The sequence below is a fragment of the Hydra vulgaris genome, chromosome 10, assembly GCF_038396675.1.
Source record: "Hydra vulgaris chromosome 10, alternate assembly HydraT2T_AEP".
In the NCBI taxonomy this organism is placed as follows: domain Eukaryota; kingdom Metazoa; phylum Cnidaria; class Hydrozoa; order Anthoathecata; family Hydridae; genus Hydra; species Hydra vulgaris.
In genome coordinates, this window is record NC_088929.1 from 30,930,001 (window position 1) to 30,950,320 (window position 20,320).

Consider the following 20,320-nt stretch of genomic DNA (forward strand, 5'->3'; position numbering starts at 1 on the left):
TATGTTATATGGTAAAATCCTTGTATCAAATTTTTTTATGTTGACCTGATGCCCACCTCTAACAGATTAAAGTCAGCAAAATTTTGCAGACCTCATTTTTCTCAACTCCAAGGTTTGATTATTAGAGAATTCATCGAATGTTTTAGGTTTTTCAGATAAAATTCTTTAGCTCTTGCTTCAAACTTCAAACAATGGTCAGCCACAACAATTTTGCACAAGTGTGTTTACTCTGCTATTTGTTTCTTTATAATTAAAAATGCAATTTGTTATGTTAAAAATAATGTAACTTAGTATTGGACTTGAATAGTTTAGTTTGAACTTATTGAAAAATCTTGGTTCATTTTTTAAATAAAATGTGTATTTATTCTTATCAGCTTGTTAGGAATAAACTTTAGTTTTAATAAACTTTTATTAAAAGTCAACTAAAAGTTATGTAAAGTAAAATTAAGTAAAATAAAGTAAAACTATTGTTTCCAAATATTAATAAAATTATAAAATACTTTAAAAACTTTACTAACTACAAAAATTGGCTGTTTGAATTTATTAACCACAATGTATGTGGTTCAATTTGTGACTTTAGAATCTTTTTAAGCTATATATTTTTATCTTTGGTAGTTAAAATTTTTTTATTTAAAAGTGAAATGAATGTTTTTTTGTTCTTTATTTATGAACAAATTTCCTATAAGAATAAAAACATAAACTTTATTGGCTCAAAGTTTAAATAAATTTTTAGTTTGACTTGAAACAAAATCCATGTATTTAAATCAATTTAAAAAGGGTTTTATTTAATTATAAGTTAAATCAAATCATGTAGCTTAATATATGAATAAAATATATTTGCATTGATTGAAATCACTTGTTTAGAAGTATTATTTTAAAATAACTAATAATATCCAGAAATAAGAACAATATGATGTACAAAATATATTGAATCAAAACCTATCTTCATTGAGTTCAAAAGAAACGTTTGCTCTTTTTTAAAAGTAAACAAAAACAGGTACTTAATAGTATTTCAATATATTATAAACTTGACTTGCTTTTTTATACAACATTTGAGGAAATTTTCAACTATAATTTAAACTTCATTTTTTGGTGATTAAAAAAGAAAGCATTTTTTTACAATATGCTTTAATAGTAATATATTACAAGTTTTTTTTAATAGTAATGTAACACAAGTTTTGTTAGTATATAGACATTCAGTCGGTAAACTAGTCTATATACTTTAAATACCACTCTATATATATTAAATGTCAGTCTATATACTTTAAATATCTGTCTTTATACTTTATAAACCATTATATATACTTTATATACAAGCTTCGTTAGTATATACCCATTCAGTCAGTATAATAGTCCATATACTTACCATAACATATATTATATAATTTATATACTTACCATTGTATATATCATTCTATATACTTTAACTACCACTCTATATACTTTAAATAGCAGTCTTTATACTTAATATGCGATTTTATGTACTTTAAGTATCTACAAGTTTAATGCTTAAACAGTCAAACATTTTAATTCATTTAATAAGATGTTGTTTTTATATAATAATTTTCTCAGAAATAAAAAATGATAACTTTTGTTGCAACATCTTCAGTTTGAGTTATCAGTAAGTGAAATATTTTGAAATATCAGTAAGTGGTATATTTTATAGAAACAAACCTCTTTCCAAGCATTTTATTTTATTTGAATCAAAATTTATTGTTTTGTTTATCTTCTTAATGCCTTTATAAAACATTGTGGTGTTAAAAAACTGTTTTATAAAGATTGTGGTGTAAAAGTGTTGTTTGTTTTTGTTTGTCATTTTGTGGATATTTTAGCTGTATAAGGAAAAAAAGATAACAAACAGTTTTTAATATACCAAGTAGGAAGAAAAACAATCTATTGTAAGTTAGCAAAGGTTTTAAATAATCTTTTGAAAATTTGCAATGTTACAATGTTTAAAACATATTTATTGTTTTTATTCAATATCTTTGTCTATGCTTTTAATTATAATATAAAAAATGTTTTTTGATAATTGGTGCAGACTAAAAACTTGTCCTGCCTTTTATTATCAAACCCAATCTGGCTCCAATCAACATATATGATATATCTTTTAAGTCGTCTTTAAGTCATAATCTTTTAAGTTGTCTGTTAATCGTTTTTTTTTTTTTTTTTATAAACTTCATCTTTTCTCTAATAGTTGCTGCTTGCAGCCTTGTTGGTAGTAATTTTTTTTTTTTTTAAATGTTACAAAATATAAATTTTGAGTATATCATAGTTGACTTTGCCAATTTGAAAGCAAGAAAAATTTCTCTGTGAAAAAAAATAGTTTCATGGTTTGCTGCATTTATTTTTAAATATGTTTTCTTAGGAAAGGAGCCCCCAAATAGTTTTTGTACCTGGCACCCAAGACTTTTAATGCGGCCTCGATTGTGCTGTAATTTGTTTATCACTATATTTGCAATAAATTTTATTGCAAATATAGTGATATTTGCAATAAATTTTATTCAATTTTTTCCAAAAAAAGTTAAATATGTTTATGTAAATACATTTCTAAACATGTTTCAACTTGTTTCTCCTGGCAGTGGCTTCTTGTTCTTGTTTTGGAGTTTAGGTTTGTAGAGAGAGTTGCTCATAAATATTTAAAAAGAAAAAATTGAGTAGCCAACTTGACTGTAGTTGAAAATTAAATTCACCTCCCTTATGAGGAGGTGAATTTAATTTTAAAAAACATGGAAAAAATGCTTTATTTAATAAAAATAAATTAGTAAACTTAATTGTTTTTAAAATTAAATAAGTTTATTTGTCATGTGTTATTGCACCATTTCAAAATCAACTTCTCTGCACAGCAGCCTCGTTTGTCACATCTGGTGTTTCAGAGTTAAAAGGGTGAGAAAGAGTTGTAGCAGGTAAACTAAACTCTATACTAATTTTTAGTATATTATAAGTTTTTAAGTATAATTAAAAACATATTATCATTCACATGTGCATAATGTGTATTTGAAAAAAAATGAATCTAAAGCAGTTTATAAAAAAGTAAATGGTTAATTAAAATGGTTAAAAAAAGAAAAAAAATAATTATCACAGTAGACTTAAAACATATTAAGCACAAGCAATTTTTACGTCTATTATTCTTAAAAGATAATTCTAAAAAAGTATATACAAATAATTGTAGCATTAAAATAGCATTTATAAAATGATAAAAACACATCTTCTATGATTTAAACTTAGTTTTAATGATGGTTTATACATAGGCTAGCACTGTTGTTTAATAAACTTGGTTTCAATGATATTTTAATGCATTGCTAGCTCTATTGTATACTATTTACTTGTAGAACTTAAACTGTGCAGAATAAAAAACATTATTATTCATAACATTTTAAAAAATATCATAATCATCCCACTGTTGGATAGAAAATAACAAGCCATGCTTTGAAAACCAGCAGGTTTAGTTGCTTACATTTTGGATATTACTAAAACTTTAGCTTCAAAAAATATGAAAGAAATTAATTTTTATTGATAAATTGATCACATAGTTCAACCTCTTAATCAAAGAAATCAGTAGTTCTATTCAGTTATTCTGGGGGAGGGGGGATGCAAGACATTTGTAAATAAAGTCTATAATATTAGATAGATAAAGAAGACAGTTCTAACAAAATGGCCTGAAAACTTTTTTTTTTTTAAGTAAATCAAAAGGAATATATTCCTCCACTTTATTAACTTTTACTGAATTTACTTTCTAAGAAAAGAGGGGCTACTACAATTAAGGAAAATTATTACAGTTTTTTTTTTTAAAATGGTTGTTAAAATCCTTAAAACTTTTTTTTTTTAATGGTTGTTAAAATCCTCAAGTTTCAACCCTCTTCATAAAGAAGCCAATTCCAACATCCTTATCTTCATAACACAAGCATCAGCTGATGCACAAAAAAACAACTTAAGCATGGTACTACCGGAAACATTGTGGGAATTTAACTTTTCATTTATGAAGCTCTACCACTACACCACAAGATGTTGACATTTTAATTCATTGTTTGTTTGTTTTTTATATCTTCTTACATTGTTTTTTGTTTATGTCTTCTTGCATTAGTTCATTGGTTTTTGTTGATGTCTTCTTGCAGTAGTTCATTGGTTTTTGTTTATGTCTTCTTGCAGTAGTTCATTGGTTTTTGTTTATGTTTTCTTGCAGTATTTCATTAGTTTTTGTTTATGTCTTCTTGCAGTAGTTCATTGGTTTTTGTTTATGTCTTCTTACATTAAAAGCTATATGTATGAGTTGCATAATTATTTTTTTTATAGGTGTCTTGAACTTAGTACAAACAAGGATTCATATTATAATATAAATTATATTATAATATGAATCCTTGTTTGAACTTATATCATATAACATATATATAACTTATATCATATAGCATATACAATGTTATATAACTTATATTATATATTATATTATATTATATTATATACTATTATATTTTAAATTATTTATTACTATAGTAAAAAAATATTTAATAACATATTTAAGCCAAAAAAAATTCCATTTAAATTAAAATGTTTGTAAAAAAGTTTTTTTCCTGTATATATATATATATATATATATATATATATATATATATATATATAGAGAGAGAGAGAGAGAGAGAGAGAGAGAGAGAGAGAGAGAGAGAGAGAGAGAGAGAGAGAGAGAGAGAGAGAGAGAGAGAGAGAGAGAGAGAGAGAGAGAGAGAGAGAGAGAGAGAGAGAGAGAGAGAATATGTTTTAATAAAATCATTTGAAATTAGCAAATATTTTGCATTTTTTTGGATTGTCTTTTTCTGCTTTTTCCTGAAATGCTTATATCAAATTCGTAACAAAGTTATTTTTGTTTAAGGTTCTCTCCCTTTTGCTCATTTTATGATTCTGAAATCTTCATTCATTTCTTCTTCATTCTTTGCCTAATTCTGTTCTCTACCTTAACAACTCTAAAGTTCTTTTATGGAACACTGCTGCTATATAAGGGTTGATTTTCTTGAGTCAAGGTCTTATCATTGTAAAAATGTCTTATCATTGTAAGGTTGGAACTCTTTTTTTCTGCAAATACCCTCAATATAACAATGTTTTTTTCATTATTTTTTAAACAAAATAAATTTAAGTATATTGTTTTAGAGCCAAATGGCATGGAGAAGTTGCATTAAAGATCTTGTATCTTGAGAATCCATCTATTGAAGAGAAAAATGACTTTAAGTACAAGGTAAAAAAAATTAAAAAAATTTAGTTTCACAGACCTTGATCTCATTCAATTTTCTGCAGGGGCATATAACTATGTGGAACTCTCAAATGTTCTTTTTTCCTATGTTGTTTTGAAGGTTTAAGATGTTGTTTTGAAGGTTTAAAATGCTGTTTTGAAGGTTTAAAATGTTGTTTTAAAGATTTAAAATGTTGTTTTGAATTTGTTTAAACAAAAAAGATTGTTTTACACAAGTTTAATGTTACCATCAAAAATTTCTTATAAGTAAAACTATGAAGAAGAAAAATTAAGAACAAATTTTTTTGATATAGTTGTCTGACTTTCATAATTATTATTACATACTTTTATATGCATATACTATATTTCATATATGCATACACTTATTATATTAAAATTAAAATTATTATTATCTTTTAAATCAAATTAATTTCTAATTATTTTATTAAATGAAACTATAAAAGTTAAAATTTAAATGTTTTTTAGTCTAAAATATTGTATGAAATATTGTTTATTAATGTATATACCAGGTTATTAATGTATATTTTAATATTATTTAATATATATTGTTATACATTATCCCAAATACAAATATAATAATTAAATCTTTAACGATAATAATTTAACAACCACTAGTTTAGATAATAAATAATAGTTGTGTAATGTTTGCTTAAGTTTGCTTAAATTTATATATAATATAATAAATTATGTGAGCATTATATAAATAATATGCCCATATATAAATATATGGCCAATTCCATGTGAAAATATCCACTTTTTTTATAAAATGCAACCCTGAGTCTCTGATTTTGCACATTATTACACCACTCAAATATTTTAATAAGTTATGAACATCCCCAAAATTTTATCATTTTATTCCAAACGGATTAGAAAATATAGCCATTTTAACTTTGCCTTGAACCGCTATTTGAAAAATGGTTTTGGTCTTTGTTTCTGTTCTGTGTGCAATGGAAAGCCAAAAATATGTACACTTGTGTAATTTGAGGCAAGTAATCCAATAAAGCAGCTTAAAACATTTAAAAATAAATGTAACAACTGTAATTTTGACCTTTATTGCAATTTTACTGGGGCGAGTTTAATTACAAAAATGCTTATGTAGCTCTTTTTTTTTAACTAGTTTAGTTAGAGTTGTTACAAAAAATTGAAGAGTGGTTTTTTCTTAAACAGAAAAAAAAACTCAGTCAAATTTACTTAAATTTGTTACTTATAAAACAAGAATTATAAAAAATCAAAGGAAAAAAATGGTGGTACTCCTAGATGTTTAATAAACGGAAGTTGATGTTTATTAATTTTTTGAAAATTTTCCCACCCACTCTGAGCTTATTAAGATCCCCTCCTCCCATTTATAATTTTACTTGTTATGAACATAGAAACTGTATCTCAAAACTAAAAAAAAAACTTTTTAATAATTATTTTCTAGTTTAGAGAGACTGAGCTAGAGGCTGAGCTGGAGACTGCTTAAAAATTAGAAAATATTAACTCACTTATAGAAGTAGTAAAAGTTGCCACCCACCTGTTTATTAGAAACACCCCTTTCCTTCACCATATCTTCCTATTTATTACATCTGGACAAAAAATGCTTTTATTCTCACCCCACCTTGTAGTGTCATATGAAAACCAAAGCAATTGTTTTAAATAACTTACTTTTTTTAAATGAATTGTCATTCTTATCATTATAAGTGTTAATAAGTATTAATTCTTCAATATTTGCCTCTTTGTCATGGACTGTGGCATTTGTCTACATGAAAATTAACTTGATTGAATTATCTTTTGCAAGTCAGTTTCCTTTATTTTATCCTTTGAATAAATAAAATCATACAATTTTCATATCAGTTTAGAGCAACCTTAGCAGACTAAGTTAAATAAAGTCACCAAAGAAATATTGTTTTAATATGAATTTTAAATATTAGGGAGACCAGTCACGTTAGCCTGCTTTTTTTTCCTTGATGTGTAACTTTTTAGCTTTTTGTTTTTTAATTATTTTTTTATTGGAAAAAGGTTAACTAGTCCCTAGACTACCCAAAAAAAACAGGTTGACTGGCAAAAATCTTGCTCGTTTTAGAGTTACTTGGACCGGCTTCTTTGATAGAAAATAATTTTTTATTTTTAAAACCCTTCCATTTTTTTTCTTTTGCTGCTTTCTGTTCCTGTTCCAAGGCTTGTTGTATCAGTTAATTGAGCAGAAATTTGTTTCCGATTTCTGAGCTTATTTACATTGTTTTTTCAAGACTGAACTTTTTCAAAAGGCCACACTTCTTCGGGAGATGATAATGTGAAGGGTTTGGAGTAGACCTGATCTGCTGTCTAAATCTGGAAAACTTTCTTTCTTAGAAAGATAAAAGTTCGTTCTAGGTGTTTGTTTAGTGATGCTAAAATCCACAGATGATATTTCAGTGCTAGGGTCTGGTCTATCTGTTATATGATGGCAAAAAATCATTTTCTAAAAAAAGTATCTTTGTTAAATGGATAAATACCTGTTACTTGGAAACCACTAATTATGTTCCTTGAGGTTATAACATTGGAAGTGCTGTTTTTACTATACTAGGTATGTCATAAATAGCCATAGATTGTTTGTTTACAGTAACCCATGCATCACATGCTGAGTTCACAAACTTTTTAACTTCTATCTAATGGTTGTAATTTATGCCTACAGTGTGCTGGAATAGATAAAGTGTGATACCATTTTCTTTACAAAAATCAAGTACTGCTGCATCAAGATGAGAGCTGTGGTTATCAATCAATACCAGGCAATTATTGGAACAATATGTATGAATAGAAAAATGTTTGATACATTTAAGTAAATTTGTCTCTGTCATCCACCCTGAAGAATGTGCTGATCCATCACATCCTTTTGGTCCATCACAAATAAAGTGAGATTTAAAATTAACTCTGGGAAAGATAAAATATGGAGGTATGCTATTGCCAATCGCACTAACCACCTAAGCCATAGTCACTAATGCTACTCTTTCTGCTGATGTTACTCAAATTATCTGCTGAAAGCCTCTACATGCAACAACGCGATCAGGCCGCTGCACTACTGTGATTCCAGTCTCATCAATGTTCCAAATGTCTGAAGCAGTTAATTTTAACCTAGTCAAAACATTGCTTAAGTTCTCAAAAAATAAATTTACATTATGTTGATTAAAACTTGTGTACCGAGCTAAACTTGTTGCTTGAGGAGAGCGAATAGAAAGCTTTGGATGCCTTTTCAAGAATCCAGAGAAAAATCACTACCAACTGTTGAAGTTCTATCCATGAGCGGAAAATTTTCCTGCTACAAGCAACAGTATATGTATAAGCAAACTGATGAACTTCTTTTGGAGAAAGACCAAAGTAACTTCACTTTGCTTTCATTAGGTATTCTTCAAGCAAAACTTCCTGCTCAGGTTCAAATACCTAAAGAAATATAAAATATATATTACCATTACACATAAACATTAAAATCATATTAGGTATCTGTCCCAGTCTCTAAAAAAGTTTGAACTTTTAAATATACCATAGCAGTGTTTTATATTGAAGTATCATATTAAATGTTTAAACAAGTTATGGTACTAAATTATATTCAAATTAGTTAGAGAAAATAGAAATACCTGAATCTTTTGCATAGTCAAACTTGTGCCAGGTTTTTTTTTCTAATTTAGGTGATAGTAAATCTCTCCCTATAGCAGCATTATCAGGCTTTTGTTCTGCGTTATGTACTGTTGCAGTAATATCAAACTCAAGTATGTTATCATTGTTAGAATTTGAAAAAATCACTTGGCAATCTAGTTCTGCTTCAATTTGAACCGAAGCATTAGATGTAGATGGCAACCTTTTGGATATGCAATACCTTGCTAGAGTCTTACGTGGTATATTAAATTCTCTACTAACTGCTCTAATTGATCTTTTATAATTTGTAACTTGCATCACTGCCAATAACATTGTTTCTTCTAACACTTTTCCACATTGTGACTTGCAAGTATAATTTCGTACCGTTTTTAGGTAGGTCTAAAATACAATGCAAGAACCAAAAGTATATTACTTTATTACAATATTTTATATTTAATTTTTTTTTTATATATATAATTATTTATATACCTGCATACTTATATATTTACAAAGTTAAATTTTATATTTTTCTTTTTTATTTAAACTTTTTATAACAAAAACAGTTTTCCGTTACAAATTTAGCCAAATTATTTAAAAAATCTAGGGGAAATGATGACCCACATAGCCAATATGCTCCGGTATGCCCCGTTTTCATGTTTAGAGTATAAACAATTTTCTCCCTAAACCATCAATTAGTTTTGTGGAACATTATATACTAAAATAATCCTTAGACTATAAGCTTTAAATTTGGTACTTGAATAATGTAATACTGTCAAACATCAGTGAGTTTAAACATGTTAAATAAGCTGTTCAAAATTTACTTTGATGTATCAAAAATTGTTAACAGCCCCACACAAAAATTGTTAAAACGGCCCCACACATCACAGGATTGAATTACTACCAACCTTCACTTAGATTATTAAATTTAGATTCCCAGTTTTAACAAGCTGGGAATTTAAATTTGAATAAACTCAAATGTGCCAACCTACCCCGTGGGCCAATGTGTCCTGGTCTCCCCTATAATCATCCAAAAGGCATTTGAAATAATTTTCCTAAGTATATATATACAGTGACGACAGCATAAATAGTACACTTTCATGACCAGTTTGTTTTCCTTTTTGATACCAAAAGTACAACCAACTTGTTGTACTTTTTGGTATCAAAAAGTACAACCATTAATCTGGGTTGTTTATTTTGTTGCCACTGTATATAAATTTGAGTAATATTAAATAATACATTTATATTTGTTATAGTTAGTTGGGTTTATTGTCTGTTTGATGCATAAAAGGTGAGTAGCTATTGTTAACCACATTACATGGTTAAGAGGGCAAATTTTATAACCAGTCTTTTTATTGTTTACATATTGCAATACTTTTGTAATATAATTTTTTTGATTGTTGACAAGGTCTTTAAGTACTTTTTCTAAAACACACTTATCTACTATTTGATTTGAAACATAAGTTGATGTGCTTCCTAAACAGAATTTTCATCAATAAGCCACTAATTGGGCTAGAATTGGTGGCAGTATTGTTTAGAATTAGTAGCAGTATTGTTTAGAATTGGTAGCAGTATTGTTTAGCATTAGTATTGTTTAGCATTAGTATTGTTTAGAATTGGTAGCAATATTGTTTAGAATTGGTAGCAGTATTGTTTAGAAGAACAGTCTGAATATTTTTAATACTGTGTTTTTACAAATGCTCAGGTTTAAGTATAATAGAGATGTTCATTAAATTTTAAATATGATAGAGATCCTCTAGTTCATTAAATTATCTAATTATTTAACCAGGTAAGTTTTTTGTTTTAGATATTTGAGTGGTCTGATTGAGTTTGCAAGTTTATTTTACAAATGTAACCAGATGAATTGCTTCAGTTTTAAACAAATAATTTTGGGATGACTGTGTTTTGCATGATAAATTCTTTACATAATATGTCTGCCTCCAATACCCTTTCCTCTCAACATCCTATCTATACCTTACATACATCCTATACCCTCTTCTTACCTTATCAGCATAAAAAAGGTAGTATGCTTCTTTTAAAGCAGTTTTCTGCTATTTTTTTTAAGGTAAGTTGTCTTTAATAGGATATTTTTGTTTTTTTATTAATTTAAATAATTTTTTTGATCTTGGTTCTGTCGATTTCCAGATTAATGAATGATTTTTTCATTTTGATCAAATAAAATTTGTGATAAATTCATTTTTCAATAAGTTTTTTTTCAAGATAGGTATGCTTTCCCCTTCTTTTTTTTATGACACAGAAATATCAAAGATCTTGTTCAAATTTATTTTTTCAGATTTTACTTGACACTTGTTTTGGTATGCTTGTGACTTTTTTTTCAAAAGAATGTTTTTTATATATACATGTTCTTAAGTTTACTTAAATTAGATAATTATAGTACAATACTATATAACAAATATCATTAAATATAATACATTATCATCATTAAGTTATATTACATTATTACAAATATCATTATTAGGAATTTTAAAATTTAAACACTTGTAAAAACTTTGTTTGATATCAAATAAATAATAATGCAATATTTTTTAAAAGAAATGATAAAATTTATTACAGTAAGTTTAATCTCTAAATTAAAATAATTACTTTAACAAAACAACTAAAAAATAAAATAACACTTGCTTTGTAAAGTTTTATTGACTTTTTTTATAAACTAACAAGGTGCACTAAATTTGATGGACAGCTTGATTACAACAAACTTTATATTGGTTTATTTATTTTTGCAAAACAAGGTTGTTGCAACAACAACAAGTTGTAAACTAGATTTTAATTGTTACTTATTTTACTGCATGTAATTGATATTACATTATTATTATTATTATTATTATTATTATTATTATTATTATTATTATTATTATTATTATTATTATTATTATTATTATTATTATTATTATTATTATTAGGTATTGTTGCATATATTAGATACATTTGAATGTAAAGAGAGCATTTTTATAATAATTTTAAGTATTTGTTCAATACTTTTAACAAGTATTATTTTTATTAATTTGATATTAAAGATGTTTTATTTGTGAATATATTTTTTTTTGAGTAATATATATATATATTTTTTCTACTTTTCGTTAGGTTCAAGTTCTGCGAAGAACACGACATGAAAATCTTATATTATTTATGGGTGCTTGCATGGAGCCACCAACTCTTGCTATTGTTTGTTCGTATGTTTATGATTTGTCATATGTACATATGATTGAATGTGTCTGAGTGTATGCATGTATATACATATATATATACATATATATATATATATATATATATATATATATATACACATATATATATACATATATATATACATATATATATACATATATATATATACATATATATATATACATATATATATATATATATATATATATATATATATATATATATATATATATATATATATATATATATATATATATATATATATATATATATATATAATATTGCATACTTAGCTAAGCATTATGACATCACACTGAAATAAGAGTCTTCTGGGGGCTTAAGTAAATATATTGACAGACTTAATAGGGAAAACATGCTCCTCATGAAATGGCACTGATAGTGTTGTAATAAAATAATCTGAGATGTTGTTGACACATAATAAACTTTTACCTAAAAGTTATAAATATAAAAAAATGGTATATTTTTTTATATTTTCATTTTATTTAAAGCGATATCTTGATTTAACATTTTCTATAAATACGCAAGTTGTTTTTAGGAATTTTTTTTTTAAAGAAATTTGAACAAAAAAGTTTTAGTCTTCTAAAATTCTTCTTATAATTTTGCGATTGAAATTTGAAATTAAAAAAAAAATTGTAAAAATTTTAACTCTCAATAGTTATAAAATTATTTGCAGCGACATCCATAATACCCAGTGGCATAACAAGGAGCATTCCTGAAAGTTAAATGTAGATCAAGCTACAGTAACAATTTCAGATTTAAAACCTGGTGCAAGGGAGGAAGAAAGTTTTATTTAAGTAATAAACATTTCGAATAGAGTTTTTAGATAATCGTTTTTTTTTTATATAATTTTTATAATTAATAATTATTATAGGTTTTCTAGTTAATTATTTTTTGTTTCTTGAAAATAGTTTTAAAAGCAGAAACTTTCAATTGCAAACATTAAACCAGTGATTATTGCAAACATTAAACCCAAACTAAATTTTAAAAAATAAATTATTTTATTAAATTTTTGTCCAAAGAATTTTTTTTCAAAATAATAATTTAAGCCTATACTTAAAGAAATATAATTTGGTTTGATTAAACCAAGTTTTTCTCATTTTTTATTACAAAACAATTTGAGCAAAAAAGTTGTTTTGTTTAGTTGTTTGAGAGTGTGAACCAGCACCCAATTTTGGCCAATTGTCCTGTTTAAGAAAGTCTAAATTCATTTCTTAACTGATATTGTCTACTCATTTGATTAGAGAGCTACCACCCTGAATAACAGTGGATTACCTCTTGTTGTGAACTTAAAATCGATAGCTTATTACAAAGGGACTTATTACACAGGGACTAAAAATTTTCAGTATGTGTTTTTTTCCGTAAAGAAATATAATTTAACTTAAAGAAATATAATTTGATTTATTTCTCACTTTTTATTACATAACAATTTGAACGAAAAAATTTTAATGAAAATTTCAACTTAAAAACCATTTCAATCAAAAAATTGTACTTAAATTTTTAATAGTACGCTAGATCAAGAAGCAATAATTTAGGGAAAATATGGTATCTTATGTTTTTTTGCTTTGATCATACTTGTTTTGGTCTATAAATATAGCAGTTATTGCACAAATATGACGTTTGAAATTTTATGATAATAATGTTTTAATTTATTAGTTAGATCAGTTTTAATTTATTAATTAGAACAGTACTTCATTTTGTTTTAAACACGTTTTATGTTAATAACATTATAAACTGAATAAAACAATTTTAGATTAGATTAATCTAAAATAATATAAAAAGCTTGTATTACAAGCTCTTTTTATTGTCAAAACAACTTTTCAGTATTGTTTTATTGTTGTTTTACAAATAACAATTTAAAACTCTTTAAAAATAACACGTGTTTTATTGCCAGCATGAACGTATTTAATAGTTTTTATAACTAATTAAAATGGTTTGAATATGTTAATATTCAAACCATTTTAATATTTGCGTTATTGCTTAAACTTTTTAAAGTATCATATTAAGTAAAAACAAATAATAAAAGTAATATCCTAATTGTATTATATACGCTACTTGCTTATTACATTATAACTTTAATATAACATTTCACTATAACTGCTACTTAAACTTTAATTATAATGTAAATTATAAATTATAACAGTAACTTACGCTATTTTAAACTCCGTTAAAAGAGAAAATTATAAGATATTTAAATATGAGAGATATTATGTTAAAAAAATAGCAATAACAAACTAAGGTCCATAAGATACTATTTTTTACCAATGCAACTCCCCCCCCTCCCCTTATCACAAAGCAGCACCAAGAATGAGGAGGAGGGTCAAAAAAAATTTTTATTTGCAATTAGATTTTTTTTGCGTTAATTCGAGCTCTGAGATGTTTCTGAAACTTTGAAATTTCTGTCAATAGAAGGTTTAAAATTGGTCAAATAGTGTGTGGTGGGATTAAAAGGGTATAGTTTACTTTGAGCTGCTTACAAGAAACCAAACTATTGATTTGATTCTCTACTGTTGTTAAATATCAAAATTGAACAAAGAAAACAGGAAAAAATACCCTGAACTGGTCGTGATGTTCCATCATGATAACACCAGACCTTTTTGATAACCCATCAAAATTTAGCAGAGCTCAATTGCAAACTGATGTCACATCTACCCTATAATTACCCTATAATTATCCTATAGCCCTGACTTAACACCATCAGATTACCATTTATTTTGCTCCTTTAAAATCATTTGAATTGTAAAACTTTCAATTCAGGTCAGGCTCTTAAAATTGAGTCAGACCAGATTTTCACTTCTAAAAACCAAGAAATATTTAAATATAAATATCAATTAATTAAATTAATATAAATAAATTCATTTTGAAAAGTATGAAGAAAAAAAATCAAACAACCTAATTATATAGATACATACATATATACATACATGCAGTGCTGGCCAAAAAGATCTGACCACACATTGTTTATCTATGTACATTGTAGTGTAGGCGCTTTCCTCGGAATTTCACCATCACGCTTTGCATGCGTGATTGGCTAGTTATCAGCCAATCAAAACAGTTGTACCATTGTTATATATACCATCGCATGCGTGGCTGTGACTTACTATTTGCATTTGACTATGGCGACAACATCACCTGAAAAACGTGCTAAAATACAACTTTGGATGGAAAACAAGAAATCTGAGCGTGCGATTGCCGCATGTTTACAAATGCCTAAGACAACTGTTCATGACGTCATTCAGCACATCAAGTCAACAGGCACCAGCACTGCAGGAAGATCCAGTGGCAGACCAAGATGTACCACATCAAAAACTGATGCTATAATCTGCCATGCAGCCACAAAGGACCCACTGGCATCATCTTCAAAAATTCTCAATGAATTTTTGAAGATGATGCCAGTGGGTCCGCCTCAAATATTGTAAAGCACATAAAAATTGGACCGTGGCAATGTGGCAACATGTAATGTTCTCAGTCGAATCGCAGGTGAAACAATTTGCTACGCATAAAGTGAATGTTCAACGGCCACTAAACACACGCTACAATGCCCATTATGTTGCTCCAACAGTAAAACATTGCCCTGCAATTATGATTTGGGGAGCAATTACTGCCAGAGGTCGAGCGGGAATCCATCTCATGCCGCCAGGTGAAACTATCAAAGCTGTTAATTATTTGCAAATAATAAAAGAAAATGTTCCTGTTTGGCTCAGAACTTGCAACTGTGACATCTTTATGCATGACGGCACACAATGTCATCAGGCAAAGATCGTCAAGGCGTGGTTTCAAGAGAATTCCATCAATGTTCTTGCTCCGTGGCCTGGCTCGTCACCAGATTTAAACCCGATTGAAAATTGCTGGGTAAAATTGAAAGCAGAAGTGGCAAATGCAAACTCGGCGTCGGTGAAGAAGGCTATACTGAAGGCGTGGTCCCAAAAAGTAACACCTGATTACTGTGACTCTTGTTGCCTCTATGCCTCGAAGAATAGAAGCTGTCCTCAAAGCTGGAGGAAGACATTCGAGGTACTAGAAACTCTTTTCTGATGTGAACTACTTGTTGGTTTCTTTGAAAGTGTGTCATTGACTTATGTGAATGTTGTTTGTTGCGTTTAATTCAATCATATCATTAAATTGAAGTGGTATTACGTTTCTGTCTGAAAACCTTAGTGGTCGGATCTTTTTGGCCAGCACTGTACAATTAATTCCTGGTGAGTCGAACACTAGTTAACTTAAACTTTGGTTATCCTGAAATATTTTCTTTAGTCCCTTGAAAGCAAAAACAATTATTTTACTTTGTTTAGGTCTAACACTTAGTTTAGTCAAACAGTTTTCCTTGGTCCCTTGGAGGTTTGAGTTAACTGGAATATACCATATATATATATATATATATATATATATATATATATATATATATATATATATATATATATATATATATATATTTATATATATATTTTTTTTTAAATGCGAATACACAAGAAACCAAATTTGGGTCAAATATTAAAAAAATACATTTACAAAAAAAAAAATTATAAAAATATTGAATTTACCTTGTGCTCAAGCAGCAAAATACCCCAAAAAAACCATTATGATCACATATGTTTTTTCATATGTGATCATAATGGTCCAAATTTTTTTTTAGATTGTTGTGTATCCTAGTTTTTTCATAATTTAAAAAAAAACTTATTTGCGAATTTGCGCAAAATTATTTTTTTACATATTTGTGCAAAATTATTTTTTTGCAAAATCTTTTTTTAATTTAAACAACAATTATGAAAAAAACAGAATACACAACAATCTAAAAAATATTTGGACCATTATGATCAAATTAGAAAAAAAACTTATATACATATCATATATATAAAAATATCATATATATATCATATATATATCATATATATATATATATATATATATATATATATATATATATATATATATATATAATTGTATATGTATATATATATATATACATATATATATACATATACATATACATAAGCATATATATATTTATATATATATATATATATATATATATATATATATATATATATATATATATATACAGTGGCGACAATATAAATAGTACACTCTCATGACCAGTTGGTTTTACTTTTTGATGCTAACTTTTTTGTATTTATAGCAATTGCTGTTATTTTTTATAGCATCAACAATGTTCACCTTTTGGAACGAAAATACTCATTTGACATATATAGCTGTCAAAATTGCTTGTTTTGAGCATTTAAGCGGTCGTGTTTACCTTTTGACGGTCATTTTAAATAGCACACATTTACTTTTTATTTTAAAAAAACTTAAATTCTTTTATTATATCAAAAGATATTCATTTTATTCAGTATTTAAAGAATATTCTTGTAATTCATTTGGCAAAAAAAAAATTCATTATCCATCAACTATGGGATGAGGTAAACATGCAACAGATGTCTTTCGAGGACAAGTACAGGCATTTCGAGATCTAGGATTGAACAATTCTGAAATAGCTTGAAGATTGGGTTGTTCTCGTAAGAAAGTTATCAATGCTATTAATTTATTTAACGATACTGATTCATTAAGCAACAAAAAACGCAAGTCTCGCGAACAAAAGACAACCCCCAGAGAAGACGCAGCCATTGCCCGTATTGCTAAACTGAATCCTTTTGTTGGCGCACCAAAAATTAAAGAACAAATTGCTCAAAATTTAAAACTAGATCTGTCTGTCAGCACTGTTAAAAGTCGCTTTTGCGAAAATAAGCTATTTAGAAGGGTTGCCCGAAAAAAACCATTGGACTTTAAAAGTAATCTCGCCAGCCATTTGAAGTTTGCAAAACAGCACGTACACAAAGATTTAAGTTTTTGGCAAAATGTGCTTTGGACTGACAAGTCTAAGTTTAATCACTTTGGATCCGATGGAAAACAATATGTTCATCGTCCCCAAAACCAAGAACTCAGCCCTTGCTATACTCTTAAGACCGTAAAACATGGTGGTGGCAATGTGATAGTTTGGGGCAGTTTTTCATGGTGTGGTGTGGGCCCGTTGCATAGAATTCAAGGGACAATTGATCAACACATGTACAAAGAAATACTTGAAAACATCATGTTGCCATATGCTGAGGAAAATCTCCCTCGGGTTTGGAAATTCCAACAAGACAACAACCCTAAGCACACCGCCAAAAGTGTTGAAATGTGGTTTAATGCATAGTAGATTAATATATTGGAGTGGCCCGCACAGTCACCAGACCTAAATCCGATAAAAAATTTGTAGGAGGAAGTTGACAGAAACATAAACCGCTCAACTGCAACAAATTTAGACCGACTTTGGATCGAAATAAAGGCTGCTTGGGACGCCATTATGCCTGAATGATGCCAAAAATTGATCTTGTCAATGGGCTGTCGTTGTCAAGCAGTTATTGACTCAAAAGGATACCCCACTAAATAATAATTTACCTCTAATAAAGTTTTCTAAACTATTTGTACAAAGAACCTCCATGATTTGGGTAAAAGACGAAATGATAGTTTTGTACAGGGTGTGCTATTTAAATTGCCCCCTTATTCTGTACTTCTTAATCATTTATACGATTGTACTTTTTTTTTAACGAGGTTACTCTCTTTTCTTACTCAGTAATGTTATCTTCTAAAAATAATATTTTATTTGGCTGAAAAAGTTTAGATCTCAAAAACTCAGATCTCTTGAAAGTATATCATTACATATTGAACATCAATCTGTGCTATTTATTTTGTCGCCACTGTATATATATAATATATATATATATATATATATATATATATATATATATATATATATATATATATATATATATATATATATATATATATATATATATATATATTAGGCTGGGGTGAAAATAAAAGTTTGGTATATCAAAGAATACTTTGTTGCGTCTAACTATAAATGAACAAAAAATATTTAAAATATTAATATAAGACATGGGCACCTGACCCTTAAACATCAGACAAGTCCCTAATATTATAGAAAAAAAATTTCTTCAAAAGTATGTCATGTTGGGTCTCAAATGAAGCGAAATTTTATAAAAATTTAAAAAATAATAATCATGTTTTATAAAAACATCTCTAAAAAAAAATTGACTCAAAAACACTGTGAAAAAAATTGATTTTTTTAATAATATTAAAAAATGGCAGTTTTTATGCATTAAAATGTTAATTAATAATCTAAATACAAAATAATTATTATTTTTGAAATTTTTATAAAATTTGGCTTCATTTGAGACCCAACATGACATGACACTTTTTTGACAGGTCCCTAATATTATAGAAATTTTTTTTCTATAATATTAGGGACCTGTGTGATGTTTAAGGGTCAAAATGAGGCACTTCCAGTAAAGCATTTTTATTTTTTTCAAATGCTTCTGGTTTCATACATGAATTGGCAAATAAGTATGGTTTGTTGTGATGAAATTCAGACTTTTGTTTATTTTCACCCCAGCCTAATATATATATATACATATACATACATATATATATATATATTTATTTATATATATATATATATATATATATATATATATATATATATATATATATATATATATATATATATATATATATATATATATATATATATATATATATATATATATATATATATATATATTGTAGAATTGAAATGCATCATTAAAAGAAATGCATCATTAAAAATTAGAAAACATAAACAAAACTAAAACTTTCCAGCTATTAATTTATTTATTTTTCTAGGTTAAGTTAATGTTTTCAAGCTAAAAACTTAAAAACAAAAATATCTGAAGTTTCTTTTAGTTAACTGTCTAACCCCAAATAAGTTGCAACATTTAAAACCATATTTTTTTAATAAATTTTTCAACTATCCATTTTTACAGGATCCAAACATGTCTAAAATGTTGTTAAAATTAAAAAATAATTTATTTTTGTTTAATTGTATATGAAAATATGCAGGAAATTATTTTTACTCCAACACTTGTTTTAAAAATTCATTAATAATGAAAAATATATATATATATATATATATATATATATATATATATATATATATATATATATATATATTCATACATACATATGTCTATTTTTTCAAATTTGGTTGGCATTGTTCTATTAAATTTATGTCATTAATGATGCTTTATGCAAATAAAAGTACACAAAGGTGTTTGTATGCATTTGCGTTTTTTTTCTTAAGATTATGCAAAGGTTTTACTCTACATCAGCACATTCATATTCGTGGTGACAAGTTTGATGACAATAAGCTTATTTCTATTATCCAGCAAGCAGCAGAGGTCATTTTAGTTATATTTA

General features: G+C 26.7%; 1 protein-coding gene across 1 annotated transcript in view; it reads left to right on the top strand.

The window, feature by feature from the left end:
• Positions 1-20,320, top strand: part of LOC101238411 (kinase suppressor of Ras 1) — a 111,639-nt gene that overhangs the window by 72,043 nt on the left and 19,276 nt on the right. Inside the window, exons 13-15 of the mRNA XM_065807764.1 lie at positions 5,137-5,221; positions 11,924-12,012; positions 20,205-20,301. Coding sequence (XP_065663836.1) covers positions 5,137-5,221; positions 11,924-12,012; positions 20,205-20,301 — 271 coding nt within the window. The remainder of the gene's footprint in view (positions 1-5,136; positions 5,222-11,923; positions 12,013-20,204; positions 20,302-20,320) is intronic.